The sequence below is a fragment of the Sander vitreus genome, chromosome 21, assembly GCF_031162955.1.
Source record: "Sander vitreus isolate 19-12246 chromosome 21, sanVit1, whole genome shotgun sequence".
Lineage (NCBI taxonomy): Eukaryota > Metazoa > Chordata > Actinopteri > Perciformes > Percidae > Sander > Sander vitreus.
This window is the reverse complement of record NC_135875.1, coordinates 2,582,098-2,602,046: the sequence shown is the minus strand read 5'-3', so window position 1 is coordinate 2,602,046 and position 19,949 is coordinate 2,582,098. Positions and strand designations below refer to the sequence as shown.

Below are 19,949 nucleotides of genomic sequence, written 5' to 3'. Positions count from 1 at the left end.
AATGTAACTTAAAAGGAGAATCCGGCCGATTTTTACCTGAATCTTGATCGCTTGAGGTCGGTGACAGTACAAACTTTGAATTTAAACGGTTTCTTCACAATGTCTGAGTTGAAAACGCATCTTGTTGTCACGTAAGGGCCCTGTTCATGTTGCACAGACATTTTAATTGCATTTTGTGTCTGTTAAGAGGCACAAAGGCACTCTAAAATATCCCCCCACAACTGGCATTTTAGCTAACTTGGAGCTCTGGCCATTAGTTGCACCACTCCAACTCCAGTTTTGCTAATACCTTAAAAGTAAAAGTATGTAATTATCATCAGGAAAATGTACTTAAAGTATAAAAAGTTAAAAGTACTCAATGCAGAAAAATCCTCCCATTGTAGAAAGAGTAAAGGATCCAACCAGTTGTGTGTTTAATGGTCTAATCATGTCAGCTGGACTTGTAGCCGTTATATTGTTGGCTAGTTTACTTTAGAATAAAACATCAGATTTTAGAAACGTGTTTTGTGTGCAGAAATCTTAATGTGTAAAGTAACTAGTAACTAAAGCTGTAACAGATGAATGTAGTGGAGTAAAAAGTACAATATTTCTCTCTGAAATGTAGCAGAGTAGAAGTAGAAAGTGGCATGAAAAGAAAAAGACTCAAGTAAAGGTACCTCAAATTTGTACTTAAGTACAGTACTGGAGTAAATGTATTTAGTACTATTCCACCACTGGTCAAAGGGAACTGTGAACAGTTATTGCGTCCACACTCACACTTAGCAGTTGTGTCTGTATAGCTGGAGATATCGCGTCAGAAGTGTCCAATGCATCTTTCATCGGGCAAAACGATGAACAGCACTTGGTTGTAAAATGGGCCAGTTGTAGAGCGTTGCTACTCTGATACTACGTCCAGGACGTCCTTGTCAGAGACGCATCAGCGTTTACTTAGTCTATATCCACGTCGTTCCACTTCTGGGATTGCTCCGTTGACGCCGGAAATTCCGCCGGATGTCCCTCTTTTTCAGCCGGATGTCCGTCCCCTTCCTCTCTCTCTGTGTTGGTGTTCTAACCTCCGGTGGAGGACTATGGTTAACTGCTCCTCAGATCTCTGCGGGGTAAATCCAGACAGCTAGCTAGACTATCTGTCCAATCTGAGTTTTCTGTTGCACGACTAAAACTACTTTTGAACGTACACATGTTCCACCAAAACAAGTTCCTTCCCGAGGCTATTTTGCAGCAGCACTGTGGCTCCATCCGGTGCTTAGCACATCCCGGAATGCTGTGTGGACTAGCCAGACCCTCCTCCGCAGCGCTGTGGAGGAAGGTCTGGCAATGCGATACTAGCGTTTAAATGATATGTGGTCAAATGCATCCCAGACCACCTCGGCAAGATGGGTCTTGGTGGTCATTTACTCTTGTGTTTAGTGCTGTCATCATCGCCCAGATTCATTTTAAAACCAAGTGTAAACAGAGTCATTGACTCGCAAAAGGCAGACGATAGTCTAAATCAGACTGGAAGAAGGACTGCAGGCTTACAAACGTGTCCCAAAGGCTCGATGGTGTTTTAAGACCCCAACGTCGACTTCAAGACAGCGCTGCGACCGTCGACTTCAAGGCACCTAACCCTTATCTTAACCCTAACCATTGCCTAATCCTAGTGCCTTCCAGGCAGCGCTGATGGAAGATGACGTTGGGGGCTTAACACACCAAACACTCAAATAGAGGCTTTGTTTTTCAAAGGTGTGACAGACAAGACAAGTGTTTGAGGATTTACTGACAGCTTAGTGACAGTGCACTCAAAGTGAAGCAAACAAGGGGTTGAAAAGTTTTACTGTGTTAAGTTTTTATAAACTGGGAATCCCACAGGAATAGGGAACAAAACAGGCATTTAAAACCTAAAAAACTCAGTTTCACAATGTCTTTTTCTCTCTGTTGTCTCTTGATTTTGTACTAAGAAAATAGGTAGAACAGAGTGTGTGTGTGTGTGTGTGTGTGTGTGTGTGTGTGTGTGTGTGTGTGTGTGTGTGTGTGTGTGGGGCCAGTTGATTTCCTGCAGTGCCTCAGATCAGAGCATGTACTTCACTTCATTATTATCAGAATCATTAAGTCACCATTTGGCTGAATCCCAACATCAAGGATACTGCGACACCTCAAGGACATTTTATAGTCTGAAGTTATTAAAACCACATTACCTACCCTATTACATTCATATGCTCAATCAAGCGCTACACAATCCCTCCCGGATCTCTTTTTGAAAGTCAAATGGCACTCAAGAAGACCTGCAGCGTACTGTTGACAAAACAGCGTGTTTGAAAGAGTGGATAAATGTGACATTCAAGACAGAAACATGAAATGGAGGCAGAAGACAGGTGGTGCGGGTTGTAATGAATGGCGGGTGGTAGCCGGGCCTGTGCGCTCTGTTGGCAGCGAGTGTTTGATTCGACCAGAGACTGGCTGCTAATGAGCCGGGAACATCATCACTCTCTGTCTCGCCTTCCTCTTTTCTTCTGTCTCTCGTTTTTTTTTCCCTCGGTTTCTCTCTCTTTCTCTGCGTCCTCCCTCCCCTCCTGAGCTGGCTCTATAGGACAATGACTTTCTAAAGGGCAGAGATAGTAAGGGAAAGCTAAATTGGTACAGTGGCGCGGTTCTGATGACATAAGATATAGCCACATCTCCCATCTGAGATCGGTCACTTGGGTTTTGGTAATTAGATTGGAACTTGACCCCGGTTGGAAATTAAAATAAAAGACAGGTTGGGTAAAAAAAAAAAAAAACTAATGTTCACAGCAGGTGGGTGCCAAATTCATGAAAGTTATATAGAGTGGTCAAAAATGCCCACTATTGGAGCACACGCCCATACAAAGAGGTTTATTCCTCAACGCAGAGGTCCCTGGTTCGAATCCGACCTGCGGCAGGTTTCCATGCCTTTCCCCTCTCTCCCCTTTCATGCTCGCCTGGTGATTAAAGGCAAAAATGCCCAAAAAATGTTCTTAAAACAAGTGTCCGTATGATTAGACAAATGCCCCACTGGTGAAATCAAATGCCCCTCTCATCAGTCCAAGTGCCTCGAGCCCCTGCTGTTGGCCCAACTGCCAACAGTTTAATCAAGTGCCCCCATGATTGGCCAAAGAGCCCCTCTGTGTGGCCCAACCGCCCCTCTACGAGGCTCTAGCAATCCCCTTGCTTGGCCCAAGGGCCTCTGCAGCTCACTCCAGTGCCCTTATGATTAGCCCAATAGCCCCTCTGGCTGGCCAAAGTACCTTAAAGTATCCTAAGCCTGAACAGGCAAAAGCTGCCTCTTTTTCATTTTTGCCTCCGCCCAATAGTTTGTGCACACCTCTGCACAGAAACACTCCCATACTATTTCAAGTTTTCCATATTTCTTGTCTTGAGATGAGACACGAACATGCAGATGGAGAAAGAGAAGCAGCTCTCTACTAAAATTGATGATTCAAAATGCCACAATCAATCGTTTTAGGGTTGGACACAAGCAGAAACTGTCCCCTGCAGGATAAGTGGGAGTGGGAGAACTATTACATTGTGAGATGACAAAAAAAAAAAACACACCTTGAAAGAGTGCTCTCGCTGCAGTTTCCCTCTCCGCAGAGTGAACGCTGGCTGAATTCAGATTGGGGTCGAAGCCCGGTGGGAAATTGAGCCTGCGTGTTGGCTCAGAAAAACGAGGGTCACGGCGAGGTCACCAGTTGTTTTTCTTCAAATCGGAGCAACGTGAGATTTCAAACGAGACACAATTGGAGGGAAAACAACATTCAATACTGAGGACGATTTCCCCTAAGAGATGCTAGGCAATATAATAACAGTCTATGGTCTCAGATCTCAGTGTCGCCGAGGATGTTGCTTCCCCGTCCTTGTTTATGAGTATTTATTATTGCTTTCCTCTTCCGCTCTGCTTCCAAGGAGCCAGTGCTCATACTTCTGCTGCTGCCATGCAGCTGTGCACAATGAGTAATTATTTCAGAGACAAATGAGGAGAAAATGATACAGTAAAATTCAGTGATGACTATTGAACAGCAGGAAGGATTTCTTTTGTATTTTTGACCCACGAGAATTAGATTCTCCCCTGCGGTTGCCTAATTGAGTCTGTGATATTACTGTTCTAAAGATAATTTTTGGGGCATTTTAGGCCTTTATTTTGATAGGACAGCTGAAGACATGAAATAGGAGAGAGGGGGGGGAATGACATGCAGCAAAGGGCCGAACCCGGGCTCGCTGCGTCGAGGAGTAAACCTCTATATATGGGCGCCCGCTCTACCAACTGAGCTATCCGGGCGCCCGAGTCTTGTTCCTGTTTGTGAAAGCCTCTCCATCCTTTCACAGCATGTCTGATGAAGTGGAGGAATATGCCTTGAAGGCCGACTCTTCTAAACCGTGTTCCTATGAATTAATTAACCAAAGGGTAATTGTTTCCTGGACCTCAAATTTGGCCATGTGATTTAACCTTAAATTGTTTTAATGAGATGGATGTTAAGCCGAAGTGTGTTCAGCCCTCGGCAATGGGAACATGTGAGACAATGATGAGAATTAGAAGAGAAAAGGGATGGAAGGGAAATTTAATAAGAGCCAAAAATAGAGTATGAAAATATGTGGATACACCATGTTAATTTGCGAGGAAATATCTAGCAGTGTAGCAGCTGGAGTTGGTGAAAGTTGGTCAGGAATATTTAAAGCGTAGCGCTCGCCAAAATGCAACCTAGGGTCTTTTTGTGAATGTTAAATGGCGTTTTGAATGGGAGTGGCGCCTCCGTCCTAATTATGCTTTTAAATGAAAGTTTGACTCGGGTACATTCACAAAAAGATACTCCACACTGGCCATACAGTAGGCTACCAGAAATAGTGACATATAACACACTGAACTAAATATGGCCCTGATACAGGCTCTATCTGATCTCCTTGAACATGTCTTTACATAATTAAAATATGTTAATGCCAAATGCTTTTAATAAATTAATTGAAGGTGAAAAAAACAAAATAAAAAAAAAACCTGAAATATAAAAATTAAAATTAAAATTAATTAAAAATAACTTAAAAATTAAACAGGGGTGAATGGAGATCGCGATTTTATAACGATTTATCGTGCAGGCCTATAAGGAAGCCATTTCCCGTCGCTAGGTAACGACATGCTGTTATCTCATTGGTTGCGCTTTCGAAAGGTCGGCGGCAACTAGGTCAAGGTTGAAATAATTTGAACTTTAGAGATTATTTTTAGGGGCTTTGTTCCCTTTATTTCAGAGTGACAGTGGATAGACAGGTGGGAGAGAGATGGGGAATGACACGTAGCAAAGGGCCGCAGGTCGGATTTGAACCCGGGCCGCTGCAAAGGACTCAAACAATTTGAACTTTCCCCCCAGAGCAGCTCAGCACCTAGTTGAAAAGCGGTTTTGCCGCCTATCACGTGTAGGCCTATACAGTTCATTCTAAGGATTCACTGTGCCACATGTATGTTTAACATTAAAACATGATTCATTAAATGATGCCAACAATTATTAGGCTCTTTTAATAGCGTAGGGTTCTATGCTAAAAAAGATATGTAAAAAGGCTTTAGGCCGCCCTTCAATACGCAACTTCATTTTATACAATATATGTAGTAGGGGGTCCCTGCTCCGTCTCTCTTTCAGTTAAGAGGTCCTTGGCTTAAAAGAAAACGTTGAAGACCCCTGTTCTAAGGAGGTAGGGATGAAAAGCAACAGCTGGGAGACCTGAGGATGTGACAGGTGGAGCTACATGACTATGTATAAACTGTATAAAACGTAATAAAAATCTAGAGTCTACTGATATGAAATCAGTTACGCTGACAGATTTTATAAATCAAAGCCAAAATCTATATTTTTCTTCAGGTTTGAGTGCCAGAGCGCAGACCTGAGCGAATTCCTCTGCTGAAATTTGCATCTGAATAGCAGAGACCTTTTATGGTCAGAGAGGGGAACCGGAACTGCAGGAGCTTCCCTCTTTTTTTTTTTTTTGTACTTTTTACACCCCTCACAACCATGTCCATATTTAGCATACGGAAGAAAGACGACGGTGTTTTCAGCCGTACTGACATCTCCGACGAGACATTTTTGGGCTGCGGATAATGCATTGTACTCCGTCTCTCCTCCTCCTCCTTCGAAGGCACTCCAGTCGAGGCGTTTTGCTTCTCCTATTTTTAGAAATGTGTGCAGAGTCGGCGTGTTCTCCCTGGGCTGCCTGAGCTCCCACATCAATGCGGGGGGAGAACGCAGTAGTGAAAGAGGAGAGGATGAGTGGGATGACACTCCACACACTGCAGTCGTGGGGGATCTCGTCTCTCATCCACGCACGGAGTCATGCAGCAGAGCAGTTGGTCAAAACTCTGACAGCATCGTGTAAATTAAGAATGACTGAATGAAACACAGCGAGGCATCATTTCCCCTTCCTGTGCCGAGCTGTCAGGGCTGTGCTCACCATGAACAAGTGTCAACCATGAGGAGATGTGAGTCAGTTTATGTTAGGCTACACAAGTGGGTAACAATCATGTAATGTTCATTTTTGTTCTAATTACTCAGTTTGAGCAATGCCTGCTCTGGCATGTGAGGGTGTACAGTATACATTGTGTGTGTGTGTGAGAAATCTACCATTAAACTGCTCCTCTACCTCTGCTTCCGTTTCTAAAGTGCCTCCCTGAAATAGCAGAGCGTTCCAGTGGAAAATTACACGCTACGATCACACGCGCAAGAAGATTTTCCAGAGTGCAGCGATGAACATCTGAGTGTAATAACCTTATTTGCGGTTTGCCTCATTCAGATAACTGTGTTACTGAGAACAGGAGTTCAAATCTTACGGTTGGGTATCGGGAACTCAGTGTAAATGGAACTGAACTGTGACTTTGTTGTGAAACATGCATTTAGAGTGACTTTTCAAGGGTCTAGTTTGGAACTATTGAGCGTTCATTTATACATCACCAACTACCCACACTTCAGTCAACATGTATTGCCTAGTCTTTACAATAAGGGGAGCTCTAACGTGTGGCATTTTTAATGTCTCCAGTTGTGATCCTTATGCTCCATAAGACTGGGCTATATGACAATATCTATAACGTCAAGACACCATCAAAAATGTCTTTTGTGTACGTTTTTCTGTTGTTTCTATTGGGATGTCGAGAAACCAGCATCCGAACTGCGTTAACAGCAATATTTACGTTGTTTGCACGATGCTTTACGTTCTGATGCTTGCACGTTGTGTTCATTTTGCACTAAAGTTCTTAATAAAATGAGACAATCCTTTTCATTTGTCGAGTATTTCATTCACACAGGAGTATAAAAAAAAAAATGGCTTTCCCATGTGGTTATTTCTAGTGCTGTCAAACGATTAAAATATTTAATCGCAATTAATCACACTTTTTGTCCCATTATTTTCTCTCATTTAAATGCTATGATGTTAGCTAGATCCTCGTCCTACATGCAGTAGCCACCCTTTTAGCTATGGCTGCAGTAAGTTTGTTCTTAGTTGTGGTATCCACTGTGCTTCTGTCTGAAGTCCTCCATTGTCACCTGGCTTTGACGAGGGGGCGGAGAATTGGCATCAGCTGTGTGTTTGGCCATCAGGTGGTATTTCAGACTGGATGTGCTGCGATGATAGCTCAGTTCACAACGACCAAACACACAGATCACTTTGGTCTTGCCAATGGAACCATTTGGCAACTTTTATTTTTTTATGGGGGTGAACAGTTATGATGGGATATCCCATCATCCATCATACATTATTATTATTATACACATTTTGCGAAAGCACCAATAGTCAACACTGCAATATTGATATTGTCAGATATTCTATTGTTGACAGAAATATTGTGATATTTGTTTTCTCCATATCGTCCAGCCCTAATCCCAATTGACACTTAATGTTATGTTATCCATTAAGTCTGGATATTATCAGTGATGCTAACAAAGTTAATTTATCAAACAGTCCAGTGATTCTCCGCCATAAAGTGCATAATGTTCTTCACTTTCTCCATCAAGCTCAATTTCTCAAACCCAACTCTCCCTCATCTCCTTATTTCGCCCTGTCGCATGCAGTCCCACATCCCCTGTTCATGTGCTAATGCCATCAGCTGCTGTTTATCTCACCCTCTGATTAATTACATTGTTTCAGCGAGTACAGTCAGAGTGAATTCGGGCAGGAAGGCTCTGCCGCCTCAGAGAGATCAGGCAGTCCAGCCCCGTTAATTTGGCACCGATGCGCCCGTACATTTCCCCCTCAACAAAACCCAATTAAATGCACAAATTGGCAGATTTTACAAATCTGCCTTCAGTCCTCATCTATTATGAAGTGCGAGGTAAAGCCCTGGGTGAGTGACACACACACACACACACACACACACACACCCCTTGTTATCTGCTAATAATAAGCTAGCAGGCTTATGATTTTCTTTCACCGTACTGTATTCAACAACAATGGTGTTCAATGTTTCCCCTGACCTCTTTTAGAGAAAAAAATAAGCCGAGAAATCCTGACTTTTAGCAAACCGCCACCACCTCTCATCATTAAAACAGACCAACGACTGAGGAAATTAAATGTGCAGTTTTCTGCTGATATTTTCTTTCAGCTAACACAAAACGTGCGTTTCGCGATATGTCGCTCGATGGGTTTATTGCGCCAGTTGATACTGCGATAACGATTACAAAAAAAAAAAATATATATATATATATTGTGCAGCCCTAACTTACATTATATACAAACTGAAGTTACAATTTAATAATCCTCCTAAAACTAAACTTTTCACTCTTGCATGTTGCCAGATAATTAGCATTTCCAAAGTTAATTTACTGAAGCCGTGAGGCTCAACACAAGTCGTGGAATATGCTAAAGCATCCACCGAGCAATGAGCGTCGTCAGAGCAATTCCCACTTCTGTCTGCACAGACCACAGCTGCCCTGAGCTGATTTGTGGGGACGGCATCAATCCGTCCTGCTCAGCCTAGTCTGTCATTTCACTGGAGGCGGAGGGGAGGTTCTGCTGAGTTAAAGGCCTGCTGAGTCATGGTTAGGCTGCCAGCAAAAAAGAAATCAAAAAAGGAACACAAAACAGGCACCTCTAACAAGCACGCAGACAAAAGACTACAAAAGCACAGCTGTGTAAGACACAAAGCAGGACTTTGCAGAATGCACAACAAGCTGATGGAAATGGGGATGTACAGATGGATGATGGGATATCCTGTTGAGAAGTTTGCACACCAAGTCAAACTTGTTTTTGAGTCATTGTGATGCCAAAAACAATCTTGTACGCTTTTATGTAATTACATATAGATTGTATTTAAAAAAAACACAAAGTGGTATTTACTTTCTACCATTTTAGTTGACAGACGAAAATAACGGTTTATGCTATGCCAAGGCCTTTACTTATACTCTGAGGTGGGCTTTAATAATTGAACATTTAGATGAGTCATAGGCTTGTACCAGTGTGCGAAATACGAGGGGGGGTCCGGGGGGGCTCGATCCCCCGATTAACCCATGAGACCCCCTGAAAGTCTCAAAAGCAAAATTTGACTCAAATTTTGTGAAAAAAAATTAAAATATTTTATTGTCACTAATGGTCACTAAAATGTTTTTAAGCGCACCATGTCCAGTATTCACAATTCAAAACATTTATTCACAAATATGTTCTATTTTTCTGTCCTGTGCACGTATGCAAATTAGCCATGTGCACCAAACAGAGTCATACTAAAAATGGCTAGCAAGCCAGATTAACAAATTGTTAAGTGTGTGCGTGTGTGTGTTGTTATATAGGCTATTAGACTGATTGTCTTGGCTTGTATCCATGAAATATTGTTATGTCATAGGCCTACTGCATATTGAGAAAATTTAGATCGGTATTGCGCAACAATTGACTGGTATTTCGCACACTGGCTTGTACGTACAATCAGTCCTTCCAGAAAAATGCGGAGTGTTTTTGTGATTGTTGCGGGCAAACATCCTTGATGATGAGTCACGTTTTCTTAAAAAATGTGATGGAATATGTGGGATATTTAAGCAATTTTATGCGATGAAATGGCGGGAACTTCCAAAACCGCGGTTCCATCGTGGCTTCATCGCGGGGTTTGCAGCTTTTCGATGATGTTCACGTCGCGTAATTACGTCACTTCATAACGTTCCCATGGCAACAGGGGAAATGGCTGCTCTTGTGTGAAGTAAACGCAACATTTTTCATCTTTCTGCTAAAATATACGTGACTTTTTTGCAATGAAAATGCGGGGATTATGAAATCATGCAAGCCCCGCATATTTTGCGCAGAAATAGGCAATTTATGCGGCAAAAGTGCGGCCTCCGCATAAATATGCGGACTTTGGCTGATTATGCATTGAATTACCTTTTTCTGGAGGGACTGGTCAATAAAGCTGCAAGATTATTGCAGGAAGTACAGTCGATGAAACTTCCCGTGATCTTAAAGTGGTTGCAACCACATCACTGTATGAATTATGGAGTTGAAGCTGAATGCAGGGTTAGTAATGAGCTTTTTCACTACTCAAAAGTATTGTGTGCACACAAGCTCAGGTGAGTATTTATTTCAAAGAGACGCAGGGAGGGTAACGGAAATGATGAGGCTCGAGAAGAAGTGCAAGGGAGCACCCGGAAAAAAGTCTCCTCGTGAAAAATGAATCCAGCTTTTATATCCTCCACATTTGCCTCGGATATCCGTGTTAAACCATCCCCTCACCATCCCTCCCTCCTTCCTTCCTCTCCCATGCTGTTTCAAATCTACGCCTGGTATCTTAAGTCCCATTAACGGTGAAAAAACAAAGAGGATGCAGTGGTCCAGAGCTAACGCAGACTTGTCACACTCCCCGGCGTGTGACTGGGTCTACAACTGTGACACAACTTTTGCACAGAGCGCGACATACAGGCCTGTCTTACTTCATTCAGATGTTTCCTACCTGTGTATTGTGCTAGAAATGGGCGTTTCATTCTCGCCAATGCAAATGATCACTATAGTTAGGTCTATAATGAGCAGAACCAGGGCTGATCCAACTGAAACCAGACAACCACTGCGTGAAAGCTGAGCGAGCTGGGAGGATCGTTCCTCACATGCTGCTGGAAGCAGCAGTCAAACGGGAGGATTGGTTTTTTTCAGCACCGTATATATAAAAGGAGAGCAAATCAACCTTGCCATGTGTGCTGTCATGAATATCAAATGCCAGACAAATTTGTGAATTCATTAATTGCTCACAACGGTGCCATAAAAACAACTGGAGAGCCTTTATCTTTCCTGAATGTGAGGGAAACAAGAGATTATCCAAATGGGCATGCTGTGAAAAACATGCAGAATTAATTATCTGGACTGATTATATGAATTGTGGGTAATAATGCATCAAATAAGCTCCAAATTGCAGTAAAATGCAGACAAATGCTCTGTTTTAACAGGCATTTGAGCACTGAGTTACTGTAAAAAGTGTGTGTGTGTGTGTGTGTCCGGTTTCAGATTTGGACATCAGCTGCTTCTGCTCAACAGCACGAGCCATCCCATTCACCATCTGCTTGTGCAACCCCCCTCCACCCCCACCAGGGGTGCTACAGCCACTACGAGGACTCACCAAGATCCTTAGAGCCTTGACTTTCGCTGGCCATCTCGCCCATCCGCACCAGAGCGTCGAAGTAGCCCTTTGCAGCATATGTGACACCTGGAAACATGGAAGCATTGGGGCATCAGATCAAGGGTGCGGAGTTGAAATGATCTTCTTCAGCTCTGCAACCCTCCCCTACAAGAACCACCCATCCCCAGAGAGGCAAGGTTGGGCATGGGAAATAAGAGCGACAGGCGGAAATGGAGACCAGGCAGGAAAAGAAAAAGCTCTATGGAGGCAACTACAGATACAGAGAGAAAGCTAGAGAGAGACTAGTCCCAAGCACAACAACAACAGGTTTTCTTTAGCACAAATCTGTTGGGAGTAAAGGCTTTACCTTTAACCATAATGGTATCTAGCCATGCAAACAGTTTTAAGTTGAAGCTTTCTTTCTTTTGAAATCTGCTATCAACAAGGATTGTGTTTTGGTAGCCGCTTCCATTTCAGATCTGACTGCAGGTTGGTAGAATAGCTAAGCTCAGAGGCCAGTAAATCCTTTATCAAATCTTTTACACTCCCTCTTTTTAAAAAGGTGCAGTAGGTAAGCCTTATAAAACTAACTAACTATCTTTCTGTCATATCTGCTGACACTGACCCTATGTTCCAGTAGAACTACATGAAGCAGGTCATTTAAAAAAAAAAAAAAAATCCAGCTCCTCTGTAGTGCGATTTGCAAGAATCCACAGCTCCCTGTTCAGATGCACCAATCAGGGCCGGGGGGGGGGGCTGTCTAACTGCGTGTCAATCACTGCTCAGGCACACTCATTTCATAGCGTCCTCCCCTCCCCCTTCCCCGCGCACGAGCTGCAGATAGGTTTCCTCCCTCTTCACACACGCTCCATCGTGCACAGCTCTCCCTTGTGGGGGGAGGGCCTTAGGAGACAGTTTTGGGCTTTAGCAGAAAAGGGGGGAGGGACTGAGAAGTTGACGATGTTCACATTTTTTTGGCTAAGTCCTGGATCTTCACAGTCCTACCTACAGCACCTTTAAGTGCAACATCCAAAACATTCAGGTAGGAGGCTGTCCGTTTTTAGCTGGCGCAGACCACAGCTATCGCCTGTTGAAATGATGTAGCTAGTAATTAAGGTCAACTGTGCATAACTTCCCTAAAAAGGCCATTGTCAATTTAACATGCTCTTTATGATCTGGCACCCGAAGGAGTCCCCACTCTGCAAAAAAAGCGTTCAGACGGGAAAAAGAACAAACCCTGCGTTCGTTAAAACGACATAAGAGGCTGCGCTGGTGGAGTGAGACAATGGAAGAGGATTCAGGAAGTCCACGTTGAGTTTAAAAGGCTCATCAGAAGCCAGTTGAACAGTTCTGAATACAGCAATGCGGCTTAACCTAGATACTGTAGTTGTGATATGAGAGGATGTGGATTCATCGCCAGGATTGATACGATGAAATGCAGTCAAACCCAGACCACGGGACCGCCTCGGAGGTGAACGGAGTTTCATTTCTGCTACTTGCAGCATTCAAAAATGAGATTTCAGCAGATAAATCCAAAACTGGTAATGCTTTACTTGAAGGTGTCAACATAGGAGTGGCATGACACTTATGAACACATAACACTGTCATGACACTGTTATGAACACATGACACTGTCATGACACTGTTATGAACACATGACACTGTCATGACCTTTGAACTCTAACCCTGACTCTTACCCTAACCACAACCCTAACTTGTCATGACAAAAACTGAATGACACTTACTAAAAGAAGCGTTATGTCATAAACGTTTATGACTTGTTTATAATGTTTAGGACACGTTCATGACAGTGTCATGTCACTCTTATGTAGATACCTTCAAGTAAACTGTAACCCAAAAACTATCTACATGGCTAGATACCTCTATAGGTAAGCAGAACATGTTTGGTTTAGTTATTTGGCTGGACTGAATCTTTAAAATCCTAAAACGGCACCATCTTAGCAATCATGCTTGAAAGTATGCTGACAAAAAAATCCACAGCAATAATGTCAAAGCACTTTGCAATTCAAATACTGTATGTCAGTATTCTTCTCTGCGGTGCATTGTCACACAAGCCAGGGACACTGGCTGAGACAGAACAGTGACTCAGGTCTTAAAAAAGCTGGGACAAGATGGCCTCAAGCAGCAGCGACGGTGAACTGAAGCAGGTTCAGGGGTTAGCCACACAGCGATGTGACAGCCATGGAGACAGAGGACACATGTCCAGTCAGGAGATACATGTGGATGGAGGGCTGAGTTTATTACAACGCTGTCACGTTGACAGGGTGTTTGTGCTTTGAACTGCAAGTGGAAAGTCATGCAGAATCCCCAAGAGGGGGGGGGGGGGAATGACAACATATTTATATATCCACATGGCAAACAATGGCAATCTATTCTGAGTTCAGGTTCTCTTCTGGTTGTTTATGTCGAGTCCACAGAGACGCCGAGCGAAGCCCACTGCTATGCAAGTTATTGTTCTGAAAAATGAAGACGACGTCTGTAAACATATTTAAAATAATAAAAATAAGACAATGTTGAGAAGGCTGGTGAAATATCTGTCTGCTTGCACTTCTTTATCAAAACCATGAACTGAGATAAAAAGCAGTAAATCTCTACACAGCAGTGCAACCCTTCCGGATAAAGTATGACAAAGAGACAATCCAAGACACTTTTCTGGCTTTTCTTAAGCCTGACTTGTGTTCAGCTTAGGTGGGATATGAGAGTGCGGGAGATGAGATGGAGGTGAGGCTAACTGAATCGATGTCCGGAAGAAATCCCAGCCGGGAGGAGAGCGGGGACAGGTGAGGCGGGAATTAGCTTGAGGAGATGCTTTGCTTGTCTGCCAGTTGAAAAATGACAGCGAAAGAGGAAGATAGGAAGAAAGAAAGGAAGGAGGAGGGTTCTGCCTGTGAAGCGGGTTAGAAGAGTGATTTAAAGCTACGATACAGAGCGGAGAGTGTGAAACACAAACACAGAAGAAGTCTTTATCAGCTGAGACTCCACATTAAATCAATGCAAATCAAATCCCCTCTCACATTCCCTCCCAGAAAGATTTGATTTGTCGCTTCGCAGGTCACTTTTAGTGGCTGTATTCGGGGGGTGTAGTTAGGAAGTTAAGAGCTGCATCACACTGACAACGTTACATCTTTGGGTTTCTGTTTTGGACTTTACAAAACAAGCAGTTTAAAAGACGTCACTTTAAGCTCTGGGAAATGATGATCTGAAAAATATAAAACAGACTTATCAATCGATAACATGAAGAAATAGTAGGCAGATTATCCAATAATAAATAGAATCATATGTTGTCACCCTGACTGAAATACGCAATCTAGACAGGGCTGCAACTAAGGATCATTTTCACTGTCGACTAATCTGTTGATTATTTTCTCGATTAATGGAGTTGTTTGGTCTCTAAAATGTCAGAAAATGGTGAAAAATGTTGATCAGTGTTTCCCCAAAAAGCCCAAGGTGGCGTCCTCTAATGTCTTGTTTTGTCCACAACTCAAAGATATTCAGTTTACTGTCACAGAGGAGAGAAGAAACTAGAAAACATTCACACATAACAAGCTGCAATTACATCAGTTTTTTCTCAGAAATAACTCAAACTGATTAATCAATTATCAAAATGGTTGGTGATTAATTCAAAAGTTCATAACAGCTGATCGATTCATCTTTGCAGCTCTATATCTAGATCTCTCTTGTAGCCAAATGTAATGCAGTTTAAACTAAGACTAGATACCTTTAAACTACCAAATCAGTGCTTACTGGAGCTCTCTCCTTTCACACATGGAGCCTCTCCCAGGTGAGATCTTCTCTCAGCCCCGGATACCTCCAACATTATAATAACATTTTCCAGCCTCGCAGCTCCCGACAGAGCTGCACTAATCTGTAATAAGATTTTTTTTATAATAAAGACTGAATTCCGGCTAAGCACCACATCCCAAACCACACTATTCACATCCAGTCCAATCAAGTCCAAATGCTTTCAGACTCACACAAACAAAAACAGACCCAGTGAGCTTCCTCCCTCCATCACGCCGGTTTCCACTGTCCCCAGAGATGCAAACCTGCCACCCCCAGTTCTACTTAAAGAAACCAGAGGCTGCACTGGCATTTATTTTACAGCGACAATAGACACACGCTGGGTGCGCAGCCCTGCTCTGCTCTGCCCTACTCTAAACCCTGCCTCTGTGCCTTGCCTGGCATTGATGAAGTGTAATCCCCACTCAGGGAGTCGCAGGGCTATTTTTAGCCTTCTCTATCAGATGGGGAGTGAGGCCTCCTTTATGGGTCCCGCGGGCTGCAGAGTCTTCCCTGCATTTCCCCCTCCAAGCACACGAAGGAGAGCCCCCCCCCCCCGCTCCACGCTGTGCACACAACATACCGAGCACCGCTGCACCATCACTGGAAATATGATCCGGTCCCCCGATAACCTCCTCTCTGCAGAGTGACATGAAAGAGTGCAGTGGAAGAGAGGTTTTCTTATCAATAGATGAGCTTAACATGCTTGGAGGCTCGTCTTATCTGACGACATACACATACATGGCAAGGCTGAGAGCGTTGTTGTGAGCATAATCTGGAAGCATGAAATATCTTTATCAATGCCGACTGGGTGACTCTAATCAAAGTCCATGAAACACTAACAGGCTTCAGGACAACGATGAAGGCTGTTTATTTCTACACATCTTTTTTTTTTTTCACATTTCTTTTAATTTTAAAGTCAGTGTTTCTAAATATTTCTCTCTCGACCGTTTCTTGCACCCCCTTCTTTTTCTCTTTTTGTTTTTTTACCCCGTCTTGTCCTGGATACCGGCTCGCTCTCGTTTCCTTGGCCCCACGAGGGGCACCGTTATTCTCGCGACTCCTCCTGTTCCACTTCCCATTGGCTTGTGCTCCACTTAGCTCCCCCCCAAGACATTTCCAGTGCTTTTGTTTTTAACCTTGAGACACTGCTGTATGAACACCTCAATATTTCTCACACACACACACACACATAAAGCAATGACAAAGGACGTACAGTGGAGGTGGACATTTCATTAATGAACCAGTGGAGGGAGGAAGACGTGTGGACATGGACACCATCACAGAGGAACAATCGAGGACATCAACTTCAGAGTGTCATCTCTGATAAGCACATCTTTTAACATTTGAGAACACAATCTTTTGGGAAAAGATATTCTATTCTCCTTCTCTGCAAGGGGGGGGCATTACTGCTGTCACTTTTGCAGACAGCCAGAGCAACAGACTAGCTTCTGTAGTTCAAAGACATCAAGTTTAAGGATTGTGGAGGGCTTTGATGCAGTAGTCAACAACACGTGAAACTGCTGAACATCTCTACTCAGGAAATATTATAGAGGATGTAAAAGCAGTCGGGTCAGTCGGCCCTCTGCCTGGACTACTGGACAGACAGGAGGAATGACGGAAGGACGGAGACGGAGAGAAAACCAGAAATGGTTGCTGTACTCACTGGTGAGCGCCTTCTCGTAGCTCTTTCCCATGGCTATGAAGTTCCGCAAGCAGGGGTTGAACTGCTCCATGATGGACTGAAAAAGGGAAGAAGAAACAAAAACAGCACGTTGGGTTAGTCAAGTAGCAGGCAAGATCTGGATACAAACGCTGATATGAGCTACAATGACGGCGCCCCACTCTTTACTGGGGCATGGACATGGAAACACACACACACAGCCACAGCCCTACACACAGCAGAGTCAGCTGAGCCAACCAGGACGAAGAAGAGTGCAGCAGAGATTCATTTCAAGCTCATGGCGAGGACTGGAGGGATGAAATATACAGAGAAAGAATGAGAAAGAGAGAGAACAAGTCACTTTGAGGGTTTGTGTGCATATGTTGTGGTGTGTGTGTGTGTGTGTGTGTGTGTGTGTGTGTGTGTGTGTGTGTGTGTGTGTGTGTGTTTCCTCTCACCTCCCCTGCCGCCTTTATTAAAATAAAACCTGGTTTTGGCTGCCGACTCCCCTCAGCTCAGCAGCAGACCTGGACCCATCACTGTTTCCTTCTCCCTCACACTCACTGAACTCTAGCACACTGTTCCTGCTAATTGCTTCTTCTTTTCTTTTTCCAAAAAGGGTCAGTTCACCCAAATTATAAATAAAACATTTTCTCACTTATCTCTGGTGGTGTCTCACCATGGTGCCATCCCATTTCAGAGGCAGATATTTCAAACCATGACAAATAAAACCAAAACTAAATCAACATGGCTAGATCCAACACTAAAAACATAATTTGTCACCATAGCAACAGTCTGCTCAGGTCCAAATATGCAACAGAATTCAGGGAACTTGCAGATCAAGGTGGATATAAAAAAAAATATATAAACATGCGGAAACGTAATGGCCCTCATTCACCAACCGTTCTAACTAAATGTCTTCTTAAAACCCACCTATTTACTTTTAAACAAAGAATCTGGGGTGCAGAAACGGGCCTACTTGGGGCCTAAATGGTAAATGGACTGCATATTATAAATGCAGTCCATTTAGAGGCCCAAAGTAGGAGACCAACTCGCATAATGGCATAGTTACTGCAGCTGCAACATGGTCCGGGACCATGTCGATCTATTTGCAGATTGAGACACTTTATGACAGATCGTTTGGCGTTCACTTCCTGCAGAAGTATACCTCCACTTCAGTTTTTCGTTTTGGCATTCTTGACTTAACACGGCCCTGCAGTCTCACGCCCTTTTACAGTATGTGGCTTGGCGGGATGTTTACCTGCTAAGTAGGATCAACTGATGTTGATGTGCATTGAATTTACCAGGGCAATGGGATTCACCATTGTAAGAACACAGCATGAATCTGATTTAGACTTTTCTTAGAACCTTTCTGACACTAACCAAGGTTTTCGTGGTTTGTTCTTTTAAGTAACAGAATCTATACACACTCAAGACAAACACGTTTGAGTGCCGACATGTTTGTGTAAAATAAGTGTACAAAAATAATTAATTTTTCTATAATTCTACTATTTTGTATCATTTGTCAATGTTTAAAATGATTTTTTATTATTTGTCAAGGGTCTTTTAAAATAAGTAAACGCTACACTTCACATAAGTCAAGTTAATTGGGAACCATGCATTCCAAGAATTAGTGATTGATCAGGCTGTGATTAAGGAGGAAGAGGGGGGTCTTCCTTTACCCACAAGGTTGGCGGTTAGATTCCCGGCTCCTCCTGTCCGCATGTCGAAGTGTCCTTGAGCTAGACACTGGACCCCAAGTGGCCCCGTTGGCAGGCCAGCGCCTTGCATGGCGGCTGCGCCACCGTCGGTGAATGTGGGTGTAAATGGGTGAATGAGAGGCAAATGGTAAAGCGCTATGTCCGGTATAAGGCTCTATAGCGCTACCTCAGAATAATAAGGTTCTATCTGTGTTCAGATCAGTTTTGAGATATTGAGGTTTAAAGTTTTAGCATTGCAAATAGCAAAACTGACAAATGGAGCACATTTCTTTATAGTGCCAGAGTTACATACACCATAAATGTATTCTACATCTGAGATACCAAAATTCTACATGAATTGTAAATTAGAGTTTTTGAAACAGGTCAATCTGCAAATAGATCGACATGGTCTTGGAACATGTTGCAGCTGCAGTAAATATGCCATTATGCGAGTTGGTCTCAGGTGCAGAAACAGGCCTACTTGGTGCCTAAATGGTAAATGGACTGCATGCAGTCCATTTAGAGGCCCAAAGTAGGAGACCAACTCGCATAATGGCATAGTTACTGCAGCTGCAACATGGTCCGGGACCATGTCGATCTATTTGCAGATTGAGACACTTTATGACAGATCGTTTGGCGTTCACTTCCTGCAGAAGTATACCTCCACTTCAGTTTTTCGTTTGGGCATTCTTGACTTAACACCACCCTGCAGTCTCACGCCCTTTTACAGTATATGGCTTGGCGGGATGTTTACCTGCTAATTAGGATCAACTGATGTTGATGTGCATTGAATTTACCAGGGCAATGGGATTCACCATTGTAAGAACACAGCATGAATCTGATTTAGACTTTTCTTAGAACCTTTCTCAGGAACAAATTGAAGATATTGGTGAATGAGGCCCATTGTTTTTAATCATACCATGTCATTTCAAACTGGGTCATTCTGTGACAAGCACAGCTCAGCCATTGATCAGTACAGACGCTCGTGTAGGTGTCAGCTACAACACTGGAAACATGTAAGGAGATATTTTACTGTAAAAAACAGAGAGCGAGAGAGAGTGAGAGAGAGCGAGAGCGAGCAATAACGCAACCTGCAGGAACAACAAAGAGAACCGAGACAGATCTTGTGTTTGGATGATTTTGGGGATCAGGGCATATTTAAAGCTATAGTGTGTAGTTTCCGTCTCCCCCATGAGGAATTCTAAGTAATAACAAAACTGTCGGCGTGTCCACATTATAC

The 19,949-nt window shown here is 43.3% G+C and overlaps 1 protein-coding gene across 7 annotated transcripts in view; it reads right to left on the bottom strand.

The window, feature by feature from the left end:
* baiap2b (BAR/IMD domain containing adaptor protein 2b) overlaps positions 1 to 19,949 on the bottom strand; it is a 98,253-nt gene that overhangs the window by 56,075 nt on the left and 22,229 nt on the right. For 6 of the 7 annotated variants that reach the window (XM_078279412.1, XM_078279413.1, XM_078279417.1 and 3 more), the window contains exons 2-3: positions 17,013 to 17,088; positions 11,546 to 11,632 (exon numbers count right to left, since the gene is read on the bottom strand). In XM_078279412.1, coding sequence (XP_078135538.1) covers positions 11,546 to 11,632; positions 17,013 to 17,088 — 163 coding nt within the window. The remainder of the gene's footprint in view (positions 1 to 11,545; positions 11,633 to 17,012; positions 17,089 to 19,949) is intronic. The other variant, XM_078279414.1, reaches the window with a different exon arrangement.